This window comes from Siniperca chuatsi, linkage group LG22 (genome assembly GCF_020085105.1).
Source record: "Siniperca chuatsi isolate FFG_IHB_CAS linkage group LG22, ASM2008510v1, whole genome shotgun sequence".
Taxonomy (NCBI): Eukaryota; Metazoa; Chordata; class Actinopteri; order Centrarchiformes; family Sinipercidae; genus Siniperca; species Siniperca chuatsi.
Genome location: NC_058063.1, coordinates 16,613,426 through 16,636,298, shown reverse-complemented (window position 1 = coordinate 16,636,298; position 22,873 = coordinate 16,613,426). Strand labels below are relative to the sequence as shown.

Below are 22,873 nucleotides of genomic sequence, written 5' to 3'. Positions count from 1 at the left end.
TTCTGAGACCTTTAACACATCCTTTAAATTCCTGACCATTTGCTATTAAACTCCTTGCATTCCATTTAACAATAATCATTAGGTTCTTTCTCCCAAGACCCCCGATTTCCCTTCTGCCTCAAGTCTTTTGTTGATTTGTTCCCAGGACAGATCTTTCATAGCCAAGAATTTTTCAGCTCCCTTCTCAATTATTTTGATTTTCTCGGTTTTGTGTTTAACTTAATCTGCACAGATGATTACATAAGCGATGAACAAAATCAGGTCCTGGAACTCTAGCAGCACTGACAAACTTTCTACTCTCTCATCACTGATTGTCTTTAACAATCTCTTTAGTCTCCTCACCTCGCCTCCATGAATACTTCGTTTGAGTTTGTCCAGATCTTCATCAGTGGGAATGCCTGTTATCACTCCCTAACTAACTTTAAATCTCACCCAGAACTCTTCTTTCACACACTGTTTTTTACCTTCATCTGAACTATTCTCCTCTAAGGCCCTTTTACTGCTCTGGCTGACAGACGCCCTTACCTCCTCATCATATCTCATATTTGCTTTACCTCTCCCTCTTCCTCTACAAACCGAAATCCAGTCATCAAACTCCAGATTGTCTTCATAATTTTCTGCCTGTGTTGCCATCACGATCCAGTCACAAACCAGTTTATGCCAACCGCAAGTCAAACAACGAGTCGAAGATCCATTTCCGCCGATCCACTCTCTTCCACTCCAAATCTGCAAACAACTTTGTTCCGCTGTTGAGCCAAGAGGGTTGCTGAATTTCCTTTTGTCTGAAATACTGACTCCCTGCTCGAACAAAATGAGGTGGGACTAAATAGACCAGTGTGCTCCCATTTTAATTTACATCACCTGTATGCTCAGACAAACTGTGTTAAAGGAGCAGACACTAATTTCACACATCAAGATCAGTTGACCAGTCATGCTTACATTACAAAATCACCCATAACCACATCCAATGTATGATAAATCTCATTATCAGGTTTCATAAATACTAGCATTGCTACTGCACTTGATGCACCTCTTCTCTACAGGGTGTGACAGAATATGTTCCAGTAGCATCTGATTTAACAAAGCATTTTCCTGCTCTAGGGCCCCCCATGTGGATCAGATCTTGCAGGTGCAGTGTGAGAATAGAAATCCCATAGTAAAGAGGTAAACTAGTCAGACATACAGCCCCCTGATGAAAAAAGGACATATGAGAAAACTTGTGAGCAATCAATGCTTTTATTGTTGGTAAACAGGTGTATAACAAATAAACAATGGCTAAATTGTTTGCTAGTACTTTCTTTTTGCTAGTACTTTCTCCTGTGTACACTGACGTAAAGGCAAGCTGCTGTAACAAAGAGTTTCCCTTCGGGGATCAATAAAGTATTTCTGATTCTGATTCTGAAATATAGAGAAAGATCAGTGGGAAAAAATTACATCATCCAACACCTTTAAGTTATGAGTCCACATTCAAACAACCACTGTCAGATAATTAAACATCGAAAAGACATCAAAAGGTGCTAAAATGTGCTGATGCGACGCTCACCATCTACCAGGGAAAGCTGAGGAGTCGGTGACACTGGTGTTAATAAAGCTTCTGCAATAATTACGGTTTACTATACGCGATGATATGAATATTGATAAATGTATAATTAGACTTTTTTAAATGTATATTTTGGTGTTATTTGGTTTTTTAAAAGATATCCTAACACAATAAATGCATTAATCTCCCATTTAGGTAATTTATCATTAGAGATTATAGAGTTTGAAATCTAGCGGTCAAAATGACCGCTTACGGCAATTCTAGTAAATTTGGAATTCTGGCACTTCTAGTGTTGAACGCTTGAATCATTAATATATACATTTATTTTATACATTACCAATATATAAAGATGGCATGAGCCCACTGTTATGATTAATTATTACATCATTTACAAGTAATTTAATAATGAGTAATAACAGGGATTTGACTTCAGAATGAACACTTCCCTCCACCTTTTTGTGTCACTGCCCCATTCTTCCCATTAGTTAAAGCTGCATTAATCAATTTTCCCTTCAGCTCTGTGGAGCCTTTTAACCTCTTTAAGCACACTGTTTGATTTTTTTGAACAGCAAACTTATCAGCCATGTTTCTTACCCCAGCAAGCAGCTGTTGTTTTCAGCAAAAAATCTCCTGCAACCAAACGGCAGACAGACAAAGTTAGCGACTAGCTGGTGAACACAGTGGAGCATTTAGCAACTAAAGAGCAGATCTTTCCCTCCAGAGTTGGTGGACACAAAAACAGAGATAAAAGGAGAGTGAATATTTGCCAGGTTGCCAGAAACACAACTCCAAATAAATGCTAATGTTGCTCTGTGTCTGCTAGATGTGTAAATAGGTAACTATAACATAACAACTTTAAAGCTAGGGTAGGTAATGTATTTGTCTTTACATCCCAACAGCAATCAATAAATCAAATGTTTTGGGTGGAAAAAGAAAAAATATCTGGTATCCGTGTGTCGCAGGCCTGTAATAAGCCCATCCAATCATTGCTAATGGATACTTTCAAAATCTAGCTGTCTCTTGCTAGTTTCTCCAACGTTACCTACCCTAGCTTTAAACGATGATAATATGTGAACGCTGTTTTAAGTTTGTTCAGCTGCCCTCAAGCAGTCAATGCTAAGCAAAGCTTTTTTTTGGCCACTTTTTGCCACAGGAGCAGCGGAAACAATCTGTGAACACAGTATTGGCGAACTTGTTAGCAAACAGTTGCTTGTTTACACATCTAGCACAGTGTCACAATTTCAGATTGTCATTTGATACATTGTAGTTCGGCTATAATCGCTATAATGTAGCTTTTCTTTTGTTGATGACAGCATTAGCTGCCATCTTTGCTGCCTCCCATGGTGTTTCTGCTCCCTCAGCTGCATCCTGTCCAATACCACCACCTATTACTGCTCCTGCTGCAGCAAAGCCTGCTGCAGTCACACCTGCCACGACTCCAGCAGCGACTGCTACTTCTGCTCCTCCTGCTGCTGCTCCACCTAGTGCTGGAATTCCTTTTGCGAGTGTCATTAACTCTTTAACGTTCTGCAGAGCTTCGATAACTAATCCAACCCTTTCTACCACACCAAAAAAAGCTCCTAACAATGCTCCTGTTGCAGTACCTGCCAGTTGGATCAGAAACTTCTCAGACACTCTGGTTTTAGCCTGTTTCCTGATCTCTTCCACTGGCATGTTTCCTGATGTCTGTCTTATGTGCTCTTCCTCTCTCTGTATTTCTTTCTCCACTGCTTGTAACATCATATTGACATAATAGCCTCCATTGTTTTCCATCACCATCTTGTCTATTGTGTTGAGTAGGTCCTCCACCTGGAAATGGTTGCTCCTGTAGTTGTTCTGCACTTTGTTCTTCCAGTATTTATTATCAATGACGTGGCACCGGCCTCCGCACTTCTTCACCAGACAACTCAGATTCTTATTCTGACTGACAAACTCCTCAATTTTCATTCCTTTCGGGAGCTGGTCACCATGAGTGAAGACAATTACAGCATATTTTAGAGCATCTTCAGAGAAATACTGGCATATTTTAGTGATGACAGCCTGCTCCTGCTCTGTGAATCTCTCCACTTTAAGCACAATGAGAAAAGCATGAGGCCCAGGGGCGCACTCTGTGATACACCTCACTATCTCAGGCTTCATGTCCTCCTCAGACCTTTCTGCATCAATGAAACCAGGAGTGTCGATCAAAGTGATGCTTCTTCCATTGACAGATTTGGTTTCTGCTTGACATTTTCGTGTTCCAGAGTTGGGAGAATGGTTTGTGGTAAAAAATTTCTCTCCAGATATGGTGTTAGCTAGGTTGCTTTTCCCAGATCCAGTTTTTCCCAGCAGGACAATCCTCTTTGGAGTTGACACTAGAAGAGAAGAATGACTCTGTTAAGTACATTTTCTTTTTCTTGTTTGCTTTCTTTAGCTGTTAGCTTTCAAGAGCAGTTTTATCATTTATTGGGGAAACAGATAAAGGCTCAGATAAAGAAGCACTCCTGAATGACAGCATTAGCGTGCTCATATCTAGGGGAAATGTCAGTGGCTAATTTGGTTGAAAATAAAAGAAACAATAAACTGAAATATTAAAAAAGTTCTATATCATATTCATCTATAACATGATGAATTAGTCATTACAGCAGTCACATTTTATAACACTGACAGAATAAATCACCTGAATTGTTCCAGAAAAGAAATTGTTATTCATGCAAGCAACAAATACTTTTTTGATGCTGTGTGACAATTTACACTTTACTGCAGTATAGCCAAATCAAATACATCTGAGAGTAAATAAGTAACAAATGCACTAAAAAACATGAAAAATGGCTGCCACAGGACTTATTTCCAATTATTTGCTGTCATATAATATCTATGCCCACCTTGGTCTGGTTGGTGAACATCTTTTGTTAATCTTTTCAGTTGGAAAGCTTCCTGGACAGATGTGAACACCTGCAGAGACAAGTAAGCATATGGTTTAATACCAATTCCAGCATATAGTCATCTAGTTAAGAAAGAAAGACACACTAAATGAATCGCACTCATTATCATCAGCCAAGATATTTGGACACGTCTGTGCATAATGCATTTTCCATTACCTCACTAGACTTTTCGTCACTGGGGTGGATGATGATGCGGACCAGCAATGGTGTTCTGCTGTCTCGGTTCAGGTCAAACTTATGAACTTCCTCCAGTAGAACCCTGGCTACCACGCTGTCAGGAAAATGCAGGGCAATCCAAGCCCCGAGCACAGGGAGAGCAACAGATCCAAACCCTCTATTCTCACAGGAAGTTAGGATTGTGTTGATGCCCAGTCTCAGAACCTGGAAAAGGTCAGAATACAATGATTTTTAAGGCTAGACATAGGAAATACTATAATATGGTGTAAAGGAGACAAGAAGGTAAGACACAAGTGAAACAAGCACTCCTCCACTATCTCACCTGGACTGCAATTCCATCCTGGTCATCATCCCAGGGAACGAGGTTGACGAAGAACACTGCATTAGATGGAAGTCCAGGCAAGCCCTCCACCAGGACTGTGTCACCAGGCAGCGTTTCTTCTCCTGCTTTCTTTCTAAATCCTGCAGTCAGCTGGGATCCAACCATCTTGGACAAAGTGTTTCCAACACGGGTAGAGAGAGGATCATGGCCAACCATGGGCGATACCAGAGCATCCACCTAGAAGGAGAGCAGGAGCTGTGGTGGGGGCTGAACACTCCACAGTAAATCGTCTTGGTTTCTTATTCCCTCCCATTATTCCTCAAGGTGTTTGCTTACTATAAATCAGCTGACTGGGTGCCCTTGTTAACAGAAACATCTGGTAATTTTAATACAGATTTCAGAAATGGGTAACCTAAAGTACTAGACATTAATAGTGATAAAGACTCAGAACACATTTATCCTCCTTAAACCTGCAATGACCGTTTTGGCAAACTTGTTAGCAAGTACTTGCTTATTTCCACATACAGCAGAGATGGAGCAACATTAGCATTCATTGGGAGTCTGGTCACTTGGTGAATGAAAGTCTCTCCTTTTAGCTCAGTTTTGCTATCAACAACTCCTGAGGGACATATTTGGCTCTTTAGCTGATAAATTCTTCACTTTGTTCATTAGCTAGTTGCTAACTTTGTCTGTCTGCTGTTTGGTGCTGAGCAGGTAGCATGCAGTGGGTTTTTCGAGGTTTTGGCTGAAAACTTGAATTGAAGCAATGCTGATGACAGCAGTGAGAGTAAACTAAAAGACAGAAAAGTTGCCAAAACAACAAGCTACAAGACACTGAATAGCTCCATAGAGCTAAAGGGAACTGCAGAGTCAGATGATTGCCATGCCAGTAACTGTAATTGAATTATGCTGCATTTCCACTGCTTCCATGTTTTTTGCATTTCAGTGGCTTTAGCCATGCAGTACTGTAAATGTATGCATTGCACCTTCCCCCTCATAACAGTGGGTTACCACACTGGCCTATAATATTGTGGTCATGCTTAACGCCAAACTCTAACACAGTGTTAACGCAGCCCATGTAGCAAAAGCAGCGTGTTAGCAGCAGCAGCATCAGCAACAGCTTCAGTGCTCCATCTGTGTCTACACAGGATTCAGACACAGTATTGAGTGTAGGTGACCCGTGTTTTAGCAGTGCTCAGAGCCAATACACAATCACTCTAGTTACATGTGTAAAATAGACTTGAAGCATAAAAACATGCTTCGGGTCACATTTATGCACATATAGCACGAGTTAAACGCGAGCTGTTGTGTAGCCTGTGTAGACGGCTGATTGTTTAAAATAGAAGCGTATCTGTTCCCTCAGATGCACGCAAGGCTGGTGACTGAAAAATGCGGCTGAACGCCTCCTGTGTAGACAAGCCGTAATGGGCTTCTTCAACTGAGCTTTGCTGCAACTTTGCAAGCATTTTTAAAAGAAATGTGATATTCAGCTTTCAGTAGTTTTGTGTAATGTTGGAGCTCCTGCTGAATGTCAAACTGTCATCACATCATCAAGGTAAGCAAAGCCATTTATAATGCCATGCCTGTCATATGGAAAAGCACTCGTGCAAAGTTGTTATTATGCTACAATATAATCACTGAGACAATATGAAAATCTCTAGTCTGAAAAGGTTTGACACATTTTCTTAAAATCTCAGAGAGGTTTCTCACCTGCTGGGTCTCGATGGTTCCCTGAATGATCTCTAGACTGACACCATCTCCAGGAGCTCCAGCAGTCACTCCTTTTTCTGTGTCATCTTGGGAAACATCCATCTGGAATCCCAAATCACTTGGTGCACCGTTTCCGGATTGTGTCACTTGGAGAAGTCTGTCACATGCTTCCTGCATGGCCCTCACCACCTCTCCTCTGTTATCAATCAGGATTATTCTGCTCAGACTTCGCCCTCCCTGACTGCCAAACTCTTTAACAGCAGTTACAATAGCCTCAGAGCACACAGTGACAGGAACACCAAACACGCCTGAGCTGATACAGGGCATGGCTATAGACTGGAACTCCATGATTTCTGCTAAATTCAGAGCAGAATGGACAGTTTTTTTGAGTAAGATCCTTTCTCTGCCACCTGCTTCTCCACCAACAGGCCCAACAGCATGCAGCAGTTTCTTGCAGTTTAAGCTCCCCCCTGTGGTCACTACCACTTCACCTTTAGGGACTTTCCCAATATACTTTACTAAGTCACTGCTTTCACTCTGTACTTCAGGGCCGCCTGCTTTACTCAGGGCAGCAGCAACACCTCCACAGTGGTCCAGGTCTTCATTGGCAGCGTTCACCAGGGCATCAGCATCCTGTTTGGTGATGTCACCCTGACACACCAGCACCTGGAGCCCGTCACGAAGGCTGTAGCTAGCCACTGTTGTGTTTACTTCACGTAAACTTAAAGATGCCAAATTCTGTGCAACCCTGCTTTGCACGCTAGACTGGTCCAAAATAAACTGTATGACAGCTTCACTCAGCTCTTCAACCTCTTTCGTGTGGCCCAGTAAGCACACTGCGCTGTCTGAGCCAAACACGACCTGAGCCCTATGTTGCCCTTGGTTCATCTCATTTGTCTTGGACTTCAGCTTTTCCCGAAGCTCAGATGGCACAGCAGAGCAGTTAGGCACATCAATCTTGACTTCCTTGAATTTTTCTTGCAGTTTTTTCTCTGTGTCATCCAGTTTATCAGCAGAGAGAGTGAAGAAACGTAGCTCTGTGTCTCGTAACTCTACTTCCACTTTGTTACCAACCCCTAAAAAGTCACTTAGCACCCCCGGACCTCCGTATGCCTTCCTTAGAAAGGCCAAAAAATGTGGGCTCCTATCAGAAACTGTCTTTTCTAACACCAAATTCTCCTTATCAGAGATCCAATCTCCAGCCCTAAGAATGTCCTCCACAGAGCCTTCCAAAACTAACTGACCTGCATCTCCCTGCGTGACCTTCACTCCTGGAAAATCTCGTCGCAAACTGTGCTCAATCTCTTTCCAGAGGAGGCGGAGCTTGGCCTTGCCCAGTCGACGAATGCTGGTTTGCTTCTCACTTAAACCTGACCTGTCCTCTACATCCATCAACCTGGCGTTCACCTGAGAATGTTTCCCAACCACAACAGCCATCCTAAGCTCGCTGTACACTTTCACCTCATCTGTGGTCTGATCAGAGCTGCAGGACTGAAGCAAAGCTTTAACTTTGTGAGGGAACACCTCATAGTGGCACAGGTAGCCATCAAAGATTTTGTCTACCTTGACTTTCCAATTTCTAGCTTCATCTACAGCACCAGGTTGAGCTAAACTCCTGACTAAAACCCTCCCCTCCTCTGGGTAAAGCTGGGCAGAGCAGGCCACAGAGGCGAGTTCTTTCTCTAGTTCTTTCCCAGCCTTGGGACATTCCTTTAGGTAACGAAGGAGGTAAGTATCAAGTTGTAGTTCATATTCTTTACCACTTGGTGGAGGAGTTGAGGCAGGAATGGCCTGTGGGCTCTGTGTTAAAAAAGAGATATCCAAATAATGACAACAACAGTTTACTTGCCTCAGTTTTTTTCGCAAAATGCAAAGAAACAGTTGAATTGTCAGAAGAAAGCCCTTCCTATCATATAATGATCATATACATACATGTAGAGTGTTTATGATGCAGTATACAGCATCATTGGTGTTATATAACTACATGAAATGAGGAAATGTAAATGTATATTGTAAATACACTACCTTGACTGAATGACAGACATTTTGTGCTAACCTGAGCTGCAGTGGAGGTGGTGATGGGAGAGGGGGTGCGAGGTTCCAGGCTGCCTCGGACAGTGATCACCAGACCATCCACAACATGCTCAGATCTCTGAAGCACTGCCTGCTGATCTAAGACAGAAACAGTGACATTAGTTATTGTGAATTTCAAATAATTAGATGAGACTCTCTTTCTCTCTTTTTCTGTCACTTGTTAGAAAATAAGGAAGGGCAGATGATAAAACCTAATGTAGGGCAACATTAGGATTTTTTTATCCTCTGTCTTTCCTTATTTTTTTACTTCTCATTCTCCTCCCTCTATTTATGCCAGTGGGCTAAACTGAACAATATTGCTGTTTGTGCCCAGACTGTAAACCTCTCTCTCACACAGTGTATACTTTTACTTAAGTATTTCAATTTGACGCTACTTTACATTTTTACTTCACTACATTTCAGATGGAAATATTGTACTTTTCACTCCACTACATTTATCTGACAGCTGGAGTTACTAGTTACTTTACAGATTAAGCTTTTACAAACAAAACATATTATTAATTTATAAAACATGATACTGTGCTATAAATTAAACTACCCAACAGTAGAAGTAGATAAAGTAGCTAAATGGTGCTGCATCTCTACAAACTGTAACATTGAATACAGCTTAGTGTTAAAGCATCAGTTATAATATATATATATATATATATATATATATATATATATATATATGGGGTGCACGGTGGCAGAGCGGTTAAAGCTCCTGCCTCCCAATAAGGAGATCGTGGGTTCGTGGGTTCGATTCCCGGACCGGACCAACATCACACAATCTCTCTGGGTGGAGTCTGCATGTCCTCCCCGTGTTACCGTGGGTTCTCTCCGGGTTCTCCGGCTTCCTCCCACCGTCCAAAGACATGCATGTGTAGGTTAATTGATAACTCTAAATTGCCCGTATTGAATGAATGTGAGAGTGAATGGTTGTTTGTCCTTGTCTGTGTATGTGTTCGCCCTGCGACGAGTTGGCCACTGTCCAGGTTGTGCCCTGCCTAAGGCCCGAAGTCACTGGGATAGGCTCCAGGCACCCGCGACCCCCTAACGGGGACCAAGCGGTAGAAAATGGATGGATATACACACTTTATATAAAAGGGACCATTCTGCCAAACATGTACTTTTACTATAATACTGCATTTTGCTGTTAATACTTTTGCACTTTTATTTCAGTTAAATCTTGAATGAGTTTTATTTGTAACGGAATAATTTTACAGAGCGATATTGCTACTTTGACTGAAGTAAAAGACAGGAGAACTTCTTCCTTTCTCAAGTAACCTACTGTAGACTCAACCAGCTCTTGCAGTGAAGGAAAACTGGAATTGTTCTTATCTTTTGCAGTGGATTATTACTGCTATATTCCTTTGATATAGGCTAGCCCATGTAGAGTATACCTATACCTATACTATCACTCTAATATTCCTGTGTGCACTGACGTGATAGTGAGCAGCTGTAACAAAAGAGTTTCCCCTCGGGGATCAATAAAGTATTTCTGATTAATAGGCGATTCAAGAAATGTGGCTACTTGAAAACGTTAACTCTGGCAGCATTGATAATTCAGTTTAGATAATTCAGGAAAGTGAAACGTCAAGATGTCGCTGTTTAGGATCCAGTCACACAAGAATTCCCGTTGAATCCGTGGGATCATTGCCCCTTTAACGTTTTAACATGATAGCCTAGTAGCCTATAACGTTACCTCGACAGTTAATAGCCTACCAGTTTGTTCTATAAACGAACAAAATAAAATAAATCAGTGTAGCATATTGTGGATGCCTACTTAATAGTTCAAACATGTGTAGGGCGGCCAACGTCTTTAACCAACATTATAAGGCAATTCGCAATATTAAATAATTAAAAACATGAGTTGTTGAGTTTTATGACCTACTTTCCTCATATTTGAAAGCAAGGCTGTAGACGTTTTCATCCACACGCGTCAGCGCTCCGCAGTCCCCTCCGCCTGATTTGCGGCGAACACGCAAATACTTTTCTATTTTCTCAATCTGCCCCGCGAGCAGCCTGTGACACTCGAAGAAAACGGGATATTGGTAAATATCACCCATCGTTTAGCTCTTGTGGAGAGACGAATAAAGCCAAATATCTGGTGTGTCCAATGTGAAGAGCGCAGTGTGTTTACAGTGTCGCCCATCTGATCCTGCTGGACTAACTGCGCCCCATGTGAGGAAGTCCAAAATGACCATGGTGACAGGGAGATGCCATGCAGCGTTTCATTACTGTAAACCCTAAAATAGAAGAGAAAACATTATTATATTCTAGCTAATTGTTTTATGGCCTGGCAGCAAACATTAAACCAACACCGAAAGGATGATTACTGCAAGTAATAAAAGATGATACACACAATTTAAGAAAAAAAAACCCTAATCCTTGTGTTTTGTTGACAGACCCCACTGCTGTAGCCTATGTGTAAAAGAAAATAATAATAATAATAATAATAATAATAATAATAATAATAATAATAATAATAATAATAATAATAAAAGGGTAGTTGCAAAATGAACCAACTTTTTTTTCTTTTATTTTGACCTTATGAAAACACAATATGTGGATAAGTATTGAAGTGGTAAATCTTCCCTTTGCCACAGACTGGACATACAAATCTGATGAAGATGACAAAATACGGAAATCACCATAAAGCATTGTTATTACACCAAATAAAGAAATAATTGTCTTGTGTTACTGTATGGGCTGTGCATGAACAAATGTTTGCCAAAAAGTATTTCACAGACATAGAAATGTACAGTATGTTATCCTGATGTTACTTGTGTTTGGGTTTATTATACACCAGCAACGGCCTGTTGCACCTCTTATGAACAAACACTTATAAAAGTCCAATAACAGAAATCCAAATACGTTGGGATTTTGGAGGGGTAGTGCTGTGTAAAAAGTACTGTCAGCATATAACAGTCCATTGTATTTGACCATGTTTTACAGCTGGGGTCTCTGAGACCCCAAACAGAAGTAATGCTTAATGTTCTGCAGTGCACGTCTGAAACGTGTCATCACTTCAAAAGCAGTTATGATGAAATTAGAAAAAGTTATGAAGTATCAAGGTGATTAAACAAAGTTAAGCTTGTTTTATGAAGTATTAAAGAAGGATACGTTGCATATATTTCTTAGAAATGTAACATAGACACAAAGTTTAATGTCTAAGAATATTCCTAAGTACTTGATGTTATCTCAAGTTTCACCTGGCTGACGCATTAATTATGACGGGTTGAGTGCCAAAGTCCTGTTACAGAGCAGCTAACCTTCAATGCACTTTGCTGTCACCTAGCACGGAGAGCAGTCACATGGTTCATGTTTGGCACCTCTCCAGTTACATCAGCCTTATACAAAAGGCCATATCACTTGCATATTTGTCTAAAACATAGTTTCTATCATGCATAACGTTCATTGGTATAAACAGAAAGTAAGAAAGGAAAAGTCACACCCATTTGTGTAGACCTTCTGTGGCCTGCTGGAAAGGAAATCTCTTATTATATCTCTTATTATAATATATATATATATATATATAAAAAAACTTTGTCCTTCACCCCCCGCGGGTGGTCTCATCCTTCGAGCTCGGGTCCTCTACCAGAGGCCTGGGAGCTTGAGGGTTCTCATGCAGTATTTTTGCTGTTCCCAGTACTGCGCTCTTCTGGACCGAGATGTCTGGTGTTCTTCCAGGGATCTGCTGTAGCCACTCCTCCAGTTTGGGGTCACTGCCCCGAGTGCTCCAATGACCACGGGCACCACTGTTGCCTTCACCTTCCAGGCCTTCTCCAGCTCTTCTCTGAGCCCTTGGTACTTCTCTAGTTTCTCATGTTCCTTTTTCCTGATGTTGCCATCGCTTGGTATCGCCACATCAACCACAACGGCTTTCCTCTGTTGTTTGTCAACCACCACGATGTCAGGCTGGTTCGCCATTACCATTCTGTCAGTCTGGATCTGGAAGTCCCACAGGATCTTGGCTCGGTCATTCTCTACCACCTTTGGAGGTGTTTCCCACTTTGACCTCGGGGTTTCCAGTCCATACTCCATGCAGATGTTCCTGTACACTATGCCAGCTACTTGGTTATGGCGCTCCATGTATGCTTTTCCTGCCAGCATCTTACACCCTGCAGTTATGTGCTGGATTGTCTCAGGGGCCTCTTTGCACAGCCTACACCTTGGGTCTTGTCTGGTGCGGTAGATCTGGGCCTCTATTGCTCTGGTGCTCAGGGCCTGCTCCTGTGCAGCCATGATGAGTGCCTCTGTGCTGTCCTTCAATCCAGCCCGCTCTAGCCATTGGTAGGACTTCTTGATATCAGCCACTTCAGTTATGTTCGGTGGTACATCCCATGTAGGGGTTTGTCCTCCCATGATGGTCCTTCCTCCAGCACGTCTTCCTCTGTTCCCCATTGCCTGAGACATTCCCTGAGCACGTCATCTGTTGGGGCCTTATCTTGGATGTACTTGTGGATCTTGGATGTTTCATCCTGGATAGTGGCTCTCACACTCACTAGTCCACGGCCGCCTTCCTTACGGCTAGCGTACAGTCTCAGGGTGCTGGATTTGGGATGGAACCCTCCATACATGGTGAGGAGCTTTGGCGTCTTAACGTCTGTGGTCTGTATCTCCTCCTTTGGCCACCTTATTATTCCTGCAGGGTATCTGATCACTGGCAGGGCGTAGCTGTTTATTGCCTGGGCTTTGTTCTTGCCATTGAGCTGACTTCTTAGGACTTGCCTTACTCGTTGAAGGTATTTGGCCGTTGCCGTCTTCCTTGTTGCCTCTTCGAGGTTGCCATTTGCCTGTGGTATTCCAAGGTATTTGTAACCATCCTCAATGTCTGCTATTGTTCCTTCTGGGAGTGAGACCCCTTCTGTGTGGACTACCTTCCCTCTCTTTGTCACCATTCGACTGCACTTCTCAAGCCCGAATGACATCCCAATGTCAGAGCTGTAGATCCTGGTGGTGTGGATCAGTGAGTCGATGTCCCGCTCGCTCTTAGCGTATAGCTTGATGTCATCCATGTAGAGGAGGTGACTGATGGTGGCCCCGTTCCTGAGTCGGTATCCATAGCCAGTCTTGTTGATTATTTGGCTGAGGGGGTTCACACCTATGCAGAACAGCAGTGGGGACAGAGCATCTCCTTGGTATATGCCACATTTGATGGATACTTGTGCAAGTGGCTTGCCATTGGCCTCAAGGGTGGTTTTCCACAGCCTCATCGAGTTCGCAATGAAGTCCCTTAGAGTCCTGTTGATGTTGTACATCTCTAAGCATTCAGTGATCCATGTAATGCGGCATTGAGTCATATGCTTTCTTGTAATCAATCCAGGCAGTGCACAGGTTGGTGTGTCGGGCTCTGCAGTCTTGGGTGACTGTTCTGTCAACCAGGAGTTGGTGTTTGGCTCCTCTGGTTCCTCTGCCAATGCCCTTCTGTGCTTTGCTCATGTATTGATCCATGTGTCCACTTATCTTAGCCGCAATGATGCCTGACATGAGCTTCCATGTTGTGGAGAGACAGGTTATTGGCCGATAGTTGGATGGGACTGTACCCTTTGTGCGCCCTTCGGTAAGCCATTCAGGGTGCGTCCCATCTCTTAGCAGCTGGTTCATTTGTGCTGCTAGGCGCTCGTGGAGTGCAGTGAGCTTCTTTAGCCAGTAGGTGTGGATCCTGTCAGGGCCCGGTGCTGTCCAGTTCTTCATACCTGAGACTCTTTCTTGGATGTCTGCCGCTGTGATGGTGACTGGATTCTGTTCAGGGAGGTTGCTGTGGTCCTTTCTCAGGGCTGCCAGCCACTGTGCATCGCTGTTGTGTGATGCCTCCCTTTCCCATATACTTTTCCAGTACTGCTCCGTTTCCAGCCTTGGTGGGTCTGCTCTGCTGTTATTACCCTGCCATTGAGCGTACACTTTCGCAGGTTAAGTTGCGAACAGCCGGTTTATTCTTCTGGCTTCATTATCTCTCGTGTATCTCTTTAGGCGGCTGGCCAGGGCTTGGAGCCTTTGTTTGGCAGTTTCGAGTGCTTCAGGTATGGGCATCTGGTTGTACTTCTTGGGTACTTGCTTTCTTATTGCACCTCTCTCCGCCTCTGCAGTGGCTGGATAGCTCAATTGGTAAGTCTCAGGACTTTCACACGGGGGACCCGGGTTCGAATCCCCCTCGGGACGCATTGTGCAATGACCCATCATCCAGTGTGGGTCCTTAGGCAAGACCCTTCACGCTGCTGCCTACCTCATGATGATGAGAGACGATGAAATGATTGACATGCCGGTTCAGACGTCGCCCGGCCAAACAAGTTCTGCGTCAGGTGTTGGGGAACCAGGGCATCGAGACGACAAATGGGCTACTGGAACAAGACGGAAATGGGCGAGATATATATATATATATCTCATGTTCCTTTTTCCTGATGTTGGTATCGCCACGTCAACCACAACGGTTCAGGGCTCAGAGAAGAACAGTGGTGCCCGTCACTGCCCCATCGGAGCACTCGGGGCAGTGACCCCCAAACTGGAGGAGTGGCTACAGCAGATCCCTGGAAGAACACCAGACATCTCGGTCCAGAAGAGTGCAGTACTGGGAACAGCAAAGATACTGCGCAGAACCCTCAAGCTCCCAGGCCTTTGGTAGAGGACCCGAGCTCGAAGGATGAGACCACCCGCGGAGGGTGAAGGACAAAGTTTATATATATATATATATATATATATATATATATATATATATATATACATATATGACCAGAGTCTCTGCAATAAAATTAGGTTCTCATAGTATTAAAAGTAAAAGTTAAAAGACTAAAATATAAAAAGAAAACATATGGGGTGCTGTAGGTACTATCAAGCATTGGAACTATATGAGAAAGCTTCAAAGAGCTAAAATTTAAACTTTTAAATGTCCTTTAACATTATTCCTTTCAAACTATCAGGCCCTGATGCCTTGTTTGGCTGCAGCAGCTCCTAAATGGGGGGGAAAACTGGAAGCCTGCTGCATATAGTGTCACATTCAGAGCTATCATGTGTTATGCCAAACCTGCTATAAAAAACACTGATCTCATTGACTGAAGATGGGTTATTAATAGCATTATATTTTTGCCTCTTACCCTCTCTACTTAACATTTTATTAAGGTCGTGCTATTATAACATTTCTCTTCTACCTATCTTTTATATTCCAGTTTGCCTTTCCTTATTTCCTTAATTCTCTCCTTTTTTCAAAAACTATCACCCCTAAAATGCTGCTGTCTTGTGACAGTATGTACAACACCCCATGTTGTAATCCCATGCAGTTTTTTGCATGCAGTATAAATGTGTTATTTTCGCCTAACAATGGTGTATTTGAATATTTCTACAAACTTGACCTCACTGTATAAAATGACCTATTATGACCTCTAGGAATAATCACAGCCTCATGGAACTTTACAACCACAAACTAGAGAACTAGGGCACTCAAAGGATGCATGGCTTTCGTAGGTATATTGTACGGTGACCGACAAGGGCAAACGCACTTAACAAAACACATGCAAATAGACCCATTTATTTACATCACCGAGGGTTGCGTAAATAATAGAAACACCTCTCAGTATCACACAGTACAGCTCAACAGCACCACAAACTACTGCCTCCACACTGACCATACAGTTGAATCAACACCTGTTCATGAAGGTAGGACTTATTACAGGACTGTATTAGTTTTAGGTGTAAACAGGCAACTGAGGATATCTCAGCACAGGGAGGGTGAGTAACCTGAGAAAGGAAGAGCAGATGTCACGCTCCTGTGTTGGCAAGCATGCACCCTGCTACGGTTTCAGACACTGTTCTTCACCATGCAGCATCAGAGCAACACAGTATATCTCCATTAGCTGCAGGAGTGCTGGGCTGTAGCTGACTGTGACCCCTGACAAAGACACTGGCTGTGTCCGAAGCCATTCACTATCCATGTGCATACTCCACTATACAGTGTGTCTCCAGTTTGTACTGTCGTCGGAATGTCTAGTAGAAATTATTGTATCCTATTTAATAGACTCTAATTATCTCACAATACAACGTAGCATCAATAATAGTAAGGACTGACCAGAGTATGTCTGAAATTGCCATCTGGACTGAAGGTCTCCCTGCACTGAGGGCAGCTGTACGTTTCCTTCTCCTCTCTCTGGTCCCAGCAATCTTCAATACAGCTTCTGCAGTAACTGTGTCCACAGTTAATAGTAACTGGTTCATTTGGCAGATCTAGACATACTGAACAGCAGAACTGATCCTGGTCCAGCTCAACTCCATGTTGCTGCTCTAGCTGATGTTGTTGCTTGCCAGCCATTTTATTGACAACAAGTTTTGTAAAAATACTTGAGTGTTGCTGAGATTCATTTTCTCTGAAATACTTGGAAAACAAGGAGCATTTAGATTTAGATTCAATTCAATGCAGCTTGATTCATCCCTGGATGGCCAAAGGCTATGAGCTTCATGTGGAGTCTGTATTTTATTTATTGTGAAGTTGTACAAAAGCAACAAAAAAACAACAACTATGAACTAATGGTGGGTAATTCCCTCAAGCAAAGTCTGTAGCATTGCGAACCTAAGAAAGTGTGCATAAAAAGCTCAAAAAGTCCACGAAGGAGCCCACAAGTTCTGCACAATTATCAAGAAAGTGTGTTAATGTCTTTCAAGTCTATGAGGTTGGACACTATTTAGGCCAGTTGTTAAGGGAACATCTAGGAAAATTCAAAAACTTGTAACAAAGGTTTAGGAAAATTCTGCTAAATATTTCAAGGCTTGTACATTTGATTATAAACTTTATTTTGGACAAATGGCTAAAACCATTTAAACTCCTGAGCTAAATCAGTGAAAACACCAGTGTTGATCCTTAAACTGTGAAAGCGAAGCTGGGGACTGCTAAATTAAATAATAACTTTGTGATTCAGGTACAGTGTATCCACAACAAAATGTTCTTTGTCATCAAATACCCAACAAACATCCAAGTTTTCAGATGCAGCTTTAACTGAGACACCCTATCCATACATATCAGCACTGTAACTTGACCTCTGACCTCCTGTGTAACCAGAAAAGGTCTTACATTACAAAATCACCCATAACTACATCCATTGTATGATAAATCTCAATTCAAGGTCTCATAAATACTAGCATTGCTACTGCTCTTGATGCTTCTCCTCTTTACATTACCAATATATAAAGATTGCAGGAGCCCACTGTTCTTATATTAGAATGATTACTACATAATTTACAAGTATTTTACAAATGAGTATCCCTCCACCTTTTTCAGGTAACTGACCCAAACATTCTTCCCTTTAAAGCTGCACTAATCATTTTTTTTTTTGTATTTACAATGGATCCACTATGCATTTTGTGAAAGTTGTCAAACCCACATAGAATTTTCACCTGTCCTACAGTTCCCTTCCACTCTATGGAGCCTTTTTAACCTCTTTCAGCTCATTGTTTTGGTTTTTTGGCCAGCAAACTCTTATCAACCTTGTTTCTACCCTCATCAGGCAGCTGTTGTTTTCTGCAAAAATCTCTGTAGTCCACTACTTGCTCAACATCGAACGGCAGACAGACAAAGTTAGCGACTAGCTGGTGAACACAGTGGAGCATTTAGCACCAACAGAGCAGATCTTTCCCTCCAGAGTTGGTGGAGACAAAAAGGAGAGTGAATATTTTCCAGGTTGCCAGAAACACAACTCTAAATAAATGCTAATGTTGCTCTGTGTCTGCTAGATGTGTAAATAGGTAACTATAACATAACAACTTTAAAGCTAGGGTAGGTAATGTATTTGTCTTTACATCCCAACAGCAATCAATAAATCAAATGTTCTATGGAAAAAGAAAAAATATCTGGTATCCGTGTGTCGCAGGCCTGTAATAAGCCCATCCAATCATTGCTAATGGATACTTTCAAAATCTAGCTGTCTCTTGCTAGTTTCTCCAACGTTACCTACCCTAGCTTTAAACGATGATAATATGTGAACGATGTTTTAAGTTTGTTCAGCTGCCCTCAAGCAGTCAATGCTAAGCAAAGCTTTAAACCTGCATTCATTGATTTTTATTTTTTGGCCACTTTTTGCCACAGGAGCAGCAGAAACAATCTGTGAACACAGTATTGGCAAACTTGTTAGCAAACAGTTGCTTAAGACGGTGTAGTCCCTCATTCGTCCAGGAGTGTTCTATCGTAGAAAAGGTTTCAGTCGTAGTCATCTGGACACTGTTTTCAGAATCAAGGCGTTTGGCTCCCATCCGGAAGTCACAATTGAGAATGACTTCCGGATGGGAGCCAAACGTCTTGATTCTGAAAACAGTGTCCAGATGACTACGACTGAAACCTTTTCTACGATACAAACAGTTGCTTGTTTACAAATCTAGCACAGTGTCACAATTTCAGATTTTCATTTGATACATTGTAGTTCGGCTATAATCGCTATAATGTAGCTTTTCCTTTGTTGATGACAGCATTAGCTGCCATCTCTACTGCCTCCCATGGTGTTTCTGCTCCCTCAGCTGCATCATGTCCAATACCACCACCTATTACTGCTCCTGCTGCCGCTGCAGTCACACCTGCCACAACTCCAGCAGCGAATGCTACTTCTGCTCCTCCTGCTGCTGCAGCAGCGCATGTTTCTCCTAGTGCTGGAATTCTTTGTGCGAGTGTCATTAACGTTTTAACGTTCTGCAGAGCTTTGATAACTAATCCAACCATTTCTGCCACACCAAAAAAAGCTCCTAACAATGCTCCTGTTGCAGTACCTGCCAGTTGGATCAGAAACTTCTCAGACACTCTGGTTTTAGCCTGTTTCCTGATCTCTTCCACTGGCATGTTGTCTGATGTCTGTCTTATGTGCTCTTCCTCTCTCTGTATTTCTTTCTCCACTGCTTGTAACATCTTATTGACATAGTAGCCTCCATTGTTTTCCATCACCATCTTGTCTATTGTGTTGAGTAGGTCCTCCACCTGGAACTGGTTGCTCCTGTAGTTGTTCTGCACTTTGTTCTTCCAGTATTTATTATCAATGACATGGCACCGGCCTCCGCACTTCTTCACCAGGTCACTCAGATTCTTATTCTGACTGACAAACTCCTCAATTTTCATTCCTTTCGGGAGCTGGTCACCATGAGTGAAGACAATTACAGCAAATTTTAGAGCATCTTCAGAGAAATACTGGCATATTTTAGTGATGACAGCCTGCTCCTGCTCTGTGAATTTCTCCACTTTAAGCACAATGAGAAAAGCATGAGGCCCAGGGGCGCACTCTGTGATACAGCTCACTATCTCAGGCTTCATGTCCTCCTCAGACCTTTCTGCATCAAAGAAACCAGGAGTGTCGATCAAAGTGATGCTTCTTCCAATGACAGATTTGGTTTCTGCTTGACATTTTCGTGTTCCAGAGTTGGGAGAATGGTTTGTGGTAAACAATTTCTCTCCCAATATGGTGTTAGCTAGGTTGCTTTTCCCAGATCCAGTTTTTCCCAGCAGGACGATCCTCTTTGGAGTTGACACTAGAAGAGAAGAATGACTCTGTTAAGTACATTTTCTTTTTCTTGTTTGCTTTCTTTAGCTGTTAGCTTTCAAGAGCAGTTTTATAATTTTTTGGGGAAACAGATAAAGGCTCAGATAAAGAAGCACTCCTGAATGACAGCATTAGCGTGCTCATATCTAGGGGAAATATCAGTGGCTAATTTGGTTGAAAATAAAAGAAACAAAAAATTGAAATATTAAAAAAGTTCTATATCATATTTATCTATAACATGATGAATTAGTCATTACAGCAGTCACATTTTATAACACTGACAGAATAAATCACCTGAATTGTTCCAGAAAAGAAATTGTTATTCATGCAAGCAACAAATACTTTTTTGATGCTGGGTGACAATTTACACTTTACTGCAGTATAGCCAAATCAAATACATCTGAGAGTAAATAAGTAACAAATGCACTTAAAAACATGAAAAATGGCTGCCATAGGACTTATTTCCAATTATTTGCCGTCATATAATATCTATACCCACCTTGGTCTGGTTGGTGAAGATCTTTTGTGAATCTTTTCAGTTGGAAAGCTTCCTGGACAGATGTGAACACCTGCAGAGACAAGTAAGCATATGGTTTAATACAAATTCCAGCATATAGTCATCTAGTTAAGAAAGAAAAAATGTAAGCTGATGTTTATAAATACAACTGATTATACTGGTTAATTACTTCAGCAATAATTGACTGTGAGATTTACATGTAAGCCAGTAATCATTTTGAATAAATAGATTTGGAGTTTATAAAATAGTGTTATTTTTGAATGCCGGTACCAAGACACACTAAATGAATTTCACTCATTATCATCAGCCAAGATATTTGGACACGTCTGTGCACAATGCATTTTCCATTACCTCACTAGACTCTTCGTCACTGGGGTGGATGACGATGTGGACCAGCAATGGTGTTCTGCTGTCTCGGTTCAGGTCAAACTTATGAACTTCCTCCAGTAGAACCCTGGCTACCACGCTGTCAGGAAAATGCAGGGCAATCCCAGCCCCGAGCACAGGGAGAGCAACAGATCCAAACCCTCTATTCTCACAGGAAGTTAGGATTGTGTTGATGCCCAGTCTCAGAACCTGGAAAAGGTCAGAATACAATGATTTTTAAGGCTAGACATAGGAAATACTATAATATGGTGTAAAGGAGACAAGAAGGTAAGACACAAGTGAAACAAGCACTCCTCCACTATCTCACCTGGACTGCAATTCCATCCTGGTCATCATCCCAGGGAACGAGGTTGAGGAAGAACACTGCATTAGATGGAAGTCCAGGCAAGCCCTCCACCAGGACTGTGTCACCAGGCAGCGTTTCTTCTCCTGCTTCCTTTCTAAATCCTGCAGTCAGCTGGGATCCAACCATCTTGGACAAAGTGTTTCCAACACGGGTAGAGAGAGGATCATGGCCAACCATGGGCGATACCAGAGCATCCACCTAGAAGGAGAGCAGGAGCTGTGGTGGGGGCTGAACACTCCACAGTTTAAATCAGCTGACACCCACAGAAATAAGTTTTACATCTTCTTATAGACTTAATTTTCACATCCACGTCTTCCTAAATTGGGTGATTTTAATCTAGATTTCAGAAATGTGTAACCTGAAGTACCAGGCATAAAAAGTTATAAAGACTCAAAACACAGGTATCTTGCAATAACTGACCACTTGCACAGCAGAAACAATCTTTAAAACACAACACTGACAGACTATCAGGTTGATATGGTGAACTTGTTAGCATGCACTTGCGTATTTCCACATGCAGCAGACATGGAACAACATAAGCATTCATTGGGAGTCTTGGTGAATATAAGTCTGACATTCACTGTCCTTTTAGCTCAGTTTGGTGCTGAGCAGGTATGATACAGTGGGTTGTTCGAGGTTTTGGCTGAAAACTTGAATTGAAGCAATGCTGATGACAGCGGTGAGAATAAACTAAAAGACAGAAAAGTTGCCAAAACAACAAGCTACAAGACACTGAATAGCTCCATAGAGCTAAAGGGAACTACAGAGTCAGGTGATTGCCATGCCAGTAACTGTAATTGTATTATGCTGCATTTCCACTGCTTCCATGGTTTTTGGATTTCAGTGGCTTTAGCCATGCAGTACTGTAAATGTATGCATTGCACCTTCCCCCTCATAACAGTGGGTTACCACACTGGCCTATAATATTGTGGTCATGCTTAATGCCAAACTCTAACACAGTATTAACGCAGACCATGTAGCAAAAACAGCGCGTTAGCAGAGCAGAAGCAGCTTCAGTGCTCCATCTGTGTCTACACAGGATGGATTCAGACACAGTATTGAGTGTAGGCAGTGCCACCACTACGTACACGCGCATCCAGTGCTGTGCGTAGGGCACCAAGTGCCGGAGGGGGCACCAAAACAGCCTACTGATCATCAATCATAATAATCATAATGATTAATTATTTAAATTTAAGATGACGCACAACTACAATAGGCACCATTAGGCAATACAAGATATAGCCTACGTAATAATTGCATGAAATAATCAAATGAATTGGTGCACCCCTCCTCCATCTCCCTGTGGTTCGCGCCTGTCCTGAAGTTTTTTTTTCTTAAAAAGAAATATACATATACATTTTCTTAAAATCTCAGAG

General features: G+C 42.1%; 2 protein-coding genes across 2 annotated transcripts in view; both read right to left on the bottom strand.

The window, feature by feature from the left end:
* Positions 1–2,646: 2,646 nt before the first annotated feature.
* The window catches only part of LOC122870690, a 42,583-nt gene continuing 22,356 nt past the window's right edge, over positions 2,647–22,873 (bottom strand). Inside the window, 5 exon segments of the mRNA XM_044185053.1 lie at positions 2,647–2,793; positions 19,133–20,236; positions 20,747–20,816; positions 21,116–21,340; positions 21,459–21,695. Of these exon segments, the coding sequence (XP_044040988.1) occupies positions 19,161–20,236; positions 20,747–20,816; positions 21,116–21,340; positions 21,459–21,695 (1,608 nt within the window). The 3' untranslated portion in view covers positions 2,647–2,793; positions 19,133–19,160.
* On the bottom strand, positions 2,822–11,004 carry LOC122870691. The gene is made up of 7 exons (XM_044185054.1): positions 10,641–11,004; positions 8,730–8,845; positions 6,674–8,473; positions 4,964–5,200; positions 4,621–4,845; positions 4,405–4,474; positions 2,822–3,894 (listed from the first exon to the last, which is right to left on the bottom strand). Exons 1-7 carry the CDS (start codon positions 10,813–10,815, stop codon positions 2,822–2,824), a joined length of 3,696 nt encoding a protein of 1,231 aa, XP_044040989.1. The 5' UTR covers positions 10,816–11,004.

What these genes read in the sequence shown, in the direction of transcription:
- LOC122870691 (XM_044185054.1), bottom strand. Translation starts at nt 10,815, where the DNA reads ATGGGTGATATTTACCAATATCCCGTTTTCTTCGAGTGTCACAGGCTG. An exon ending in TGCTTTCAAATATGAGGAAA is followed by an intron (nt 8,846 to 10,640) that starts GTAGGTCATAAA and finishes TTTCTGTCTTAG; the next exon opens with ATCAGCAGGCAGTGCTTCAG. An exon ending in CCACCTCCACTGCAGCTCAG is followed by an intron (nt 8,474 to 8,729) that starts GTTAGCACAAAA and finishes TTTTTAACACAG; the next exon opens with AGCCCACAGGCCATTCCTGC.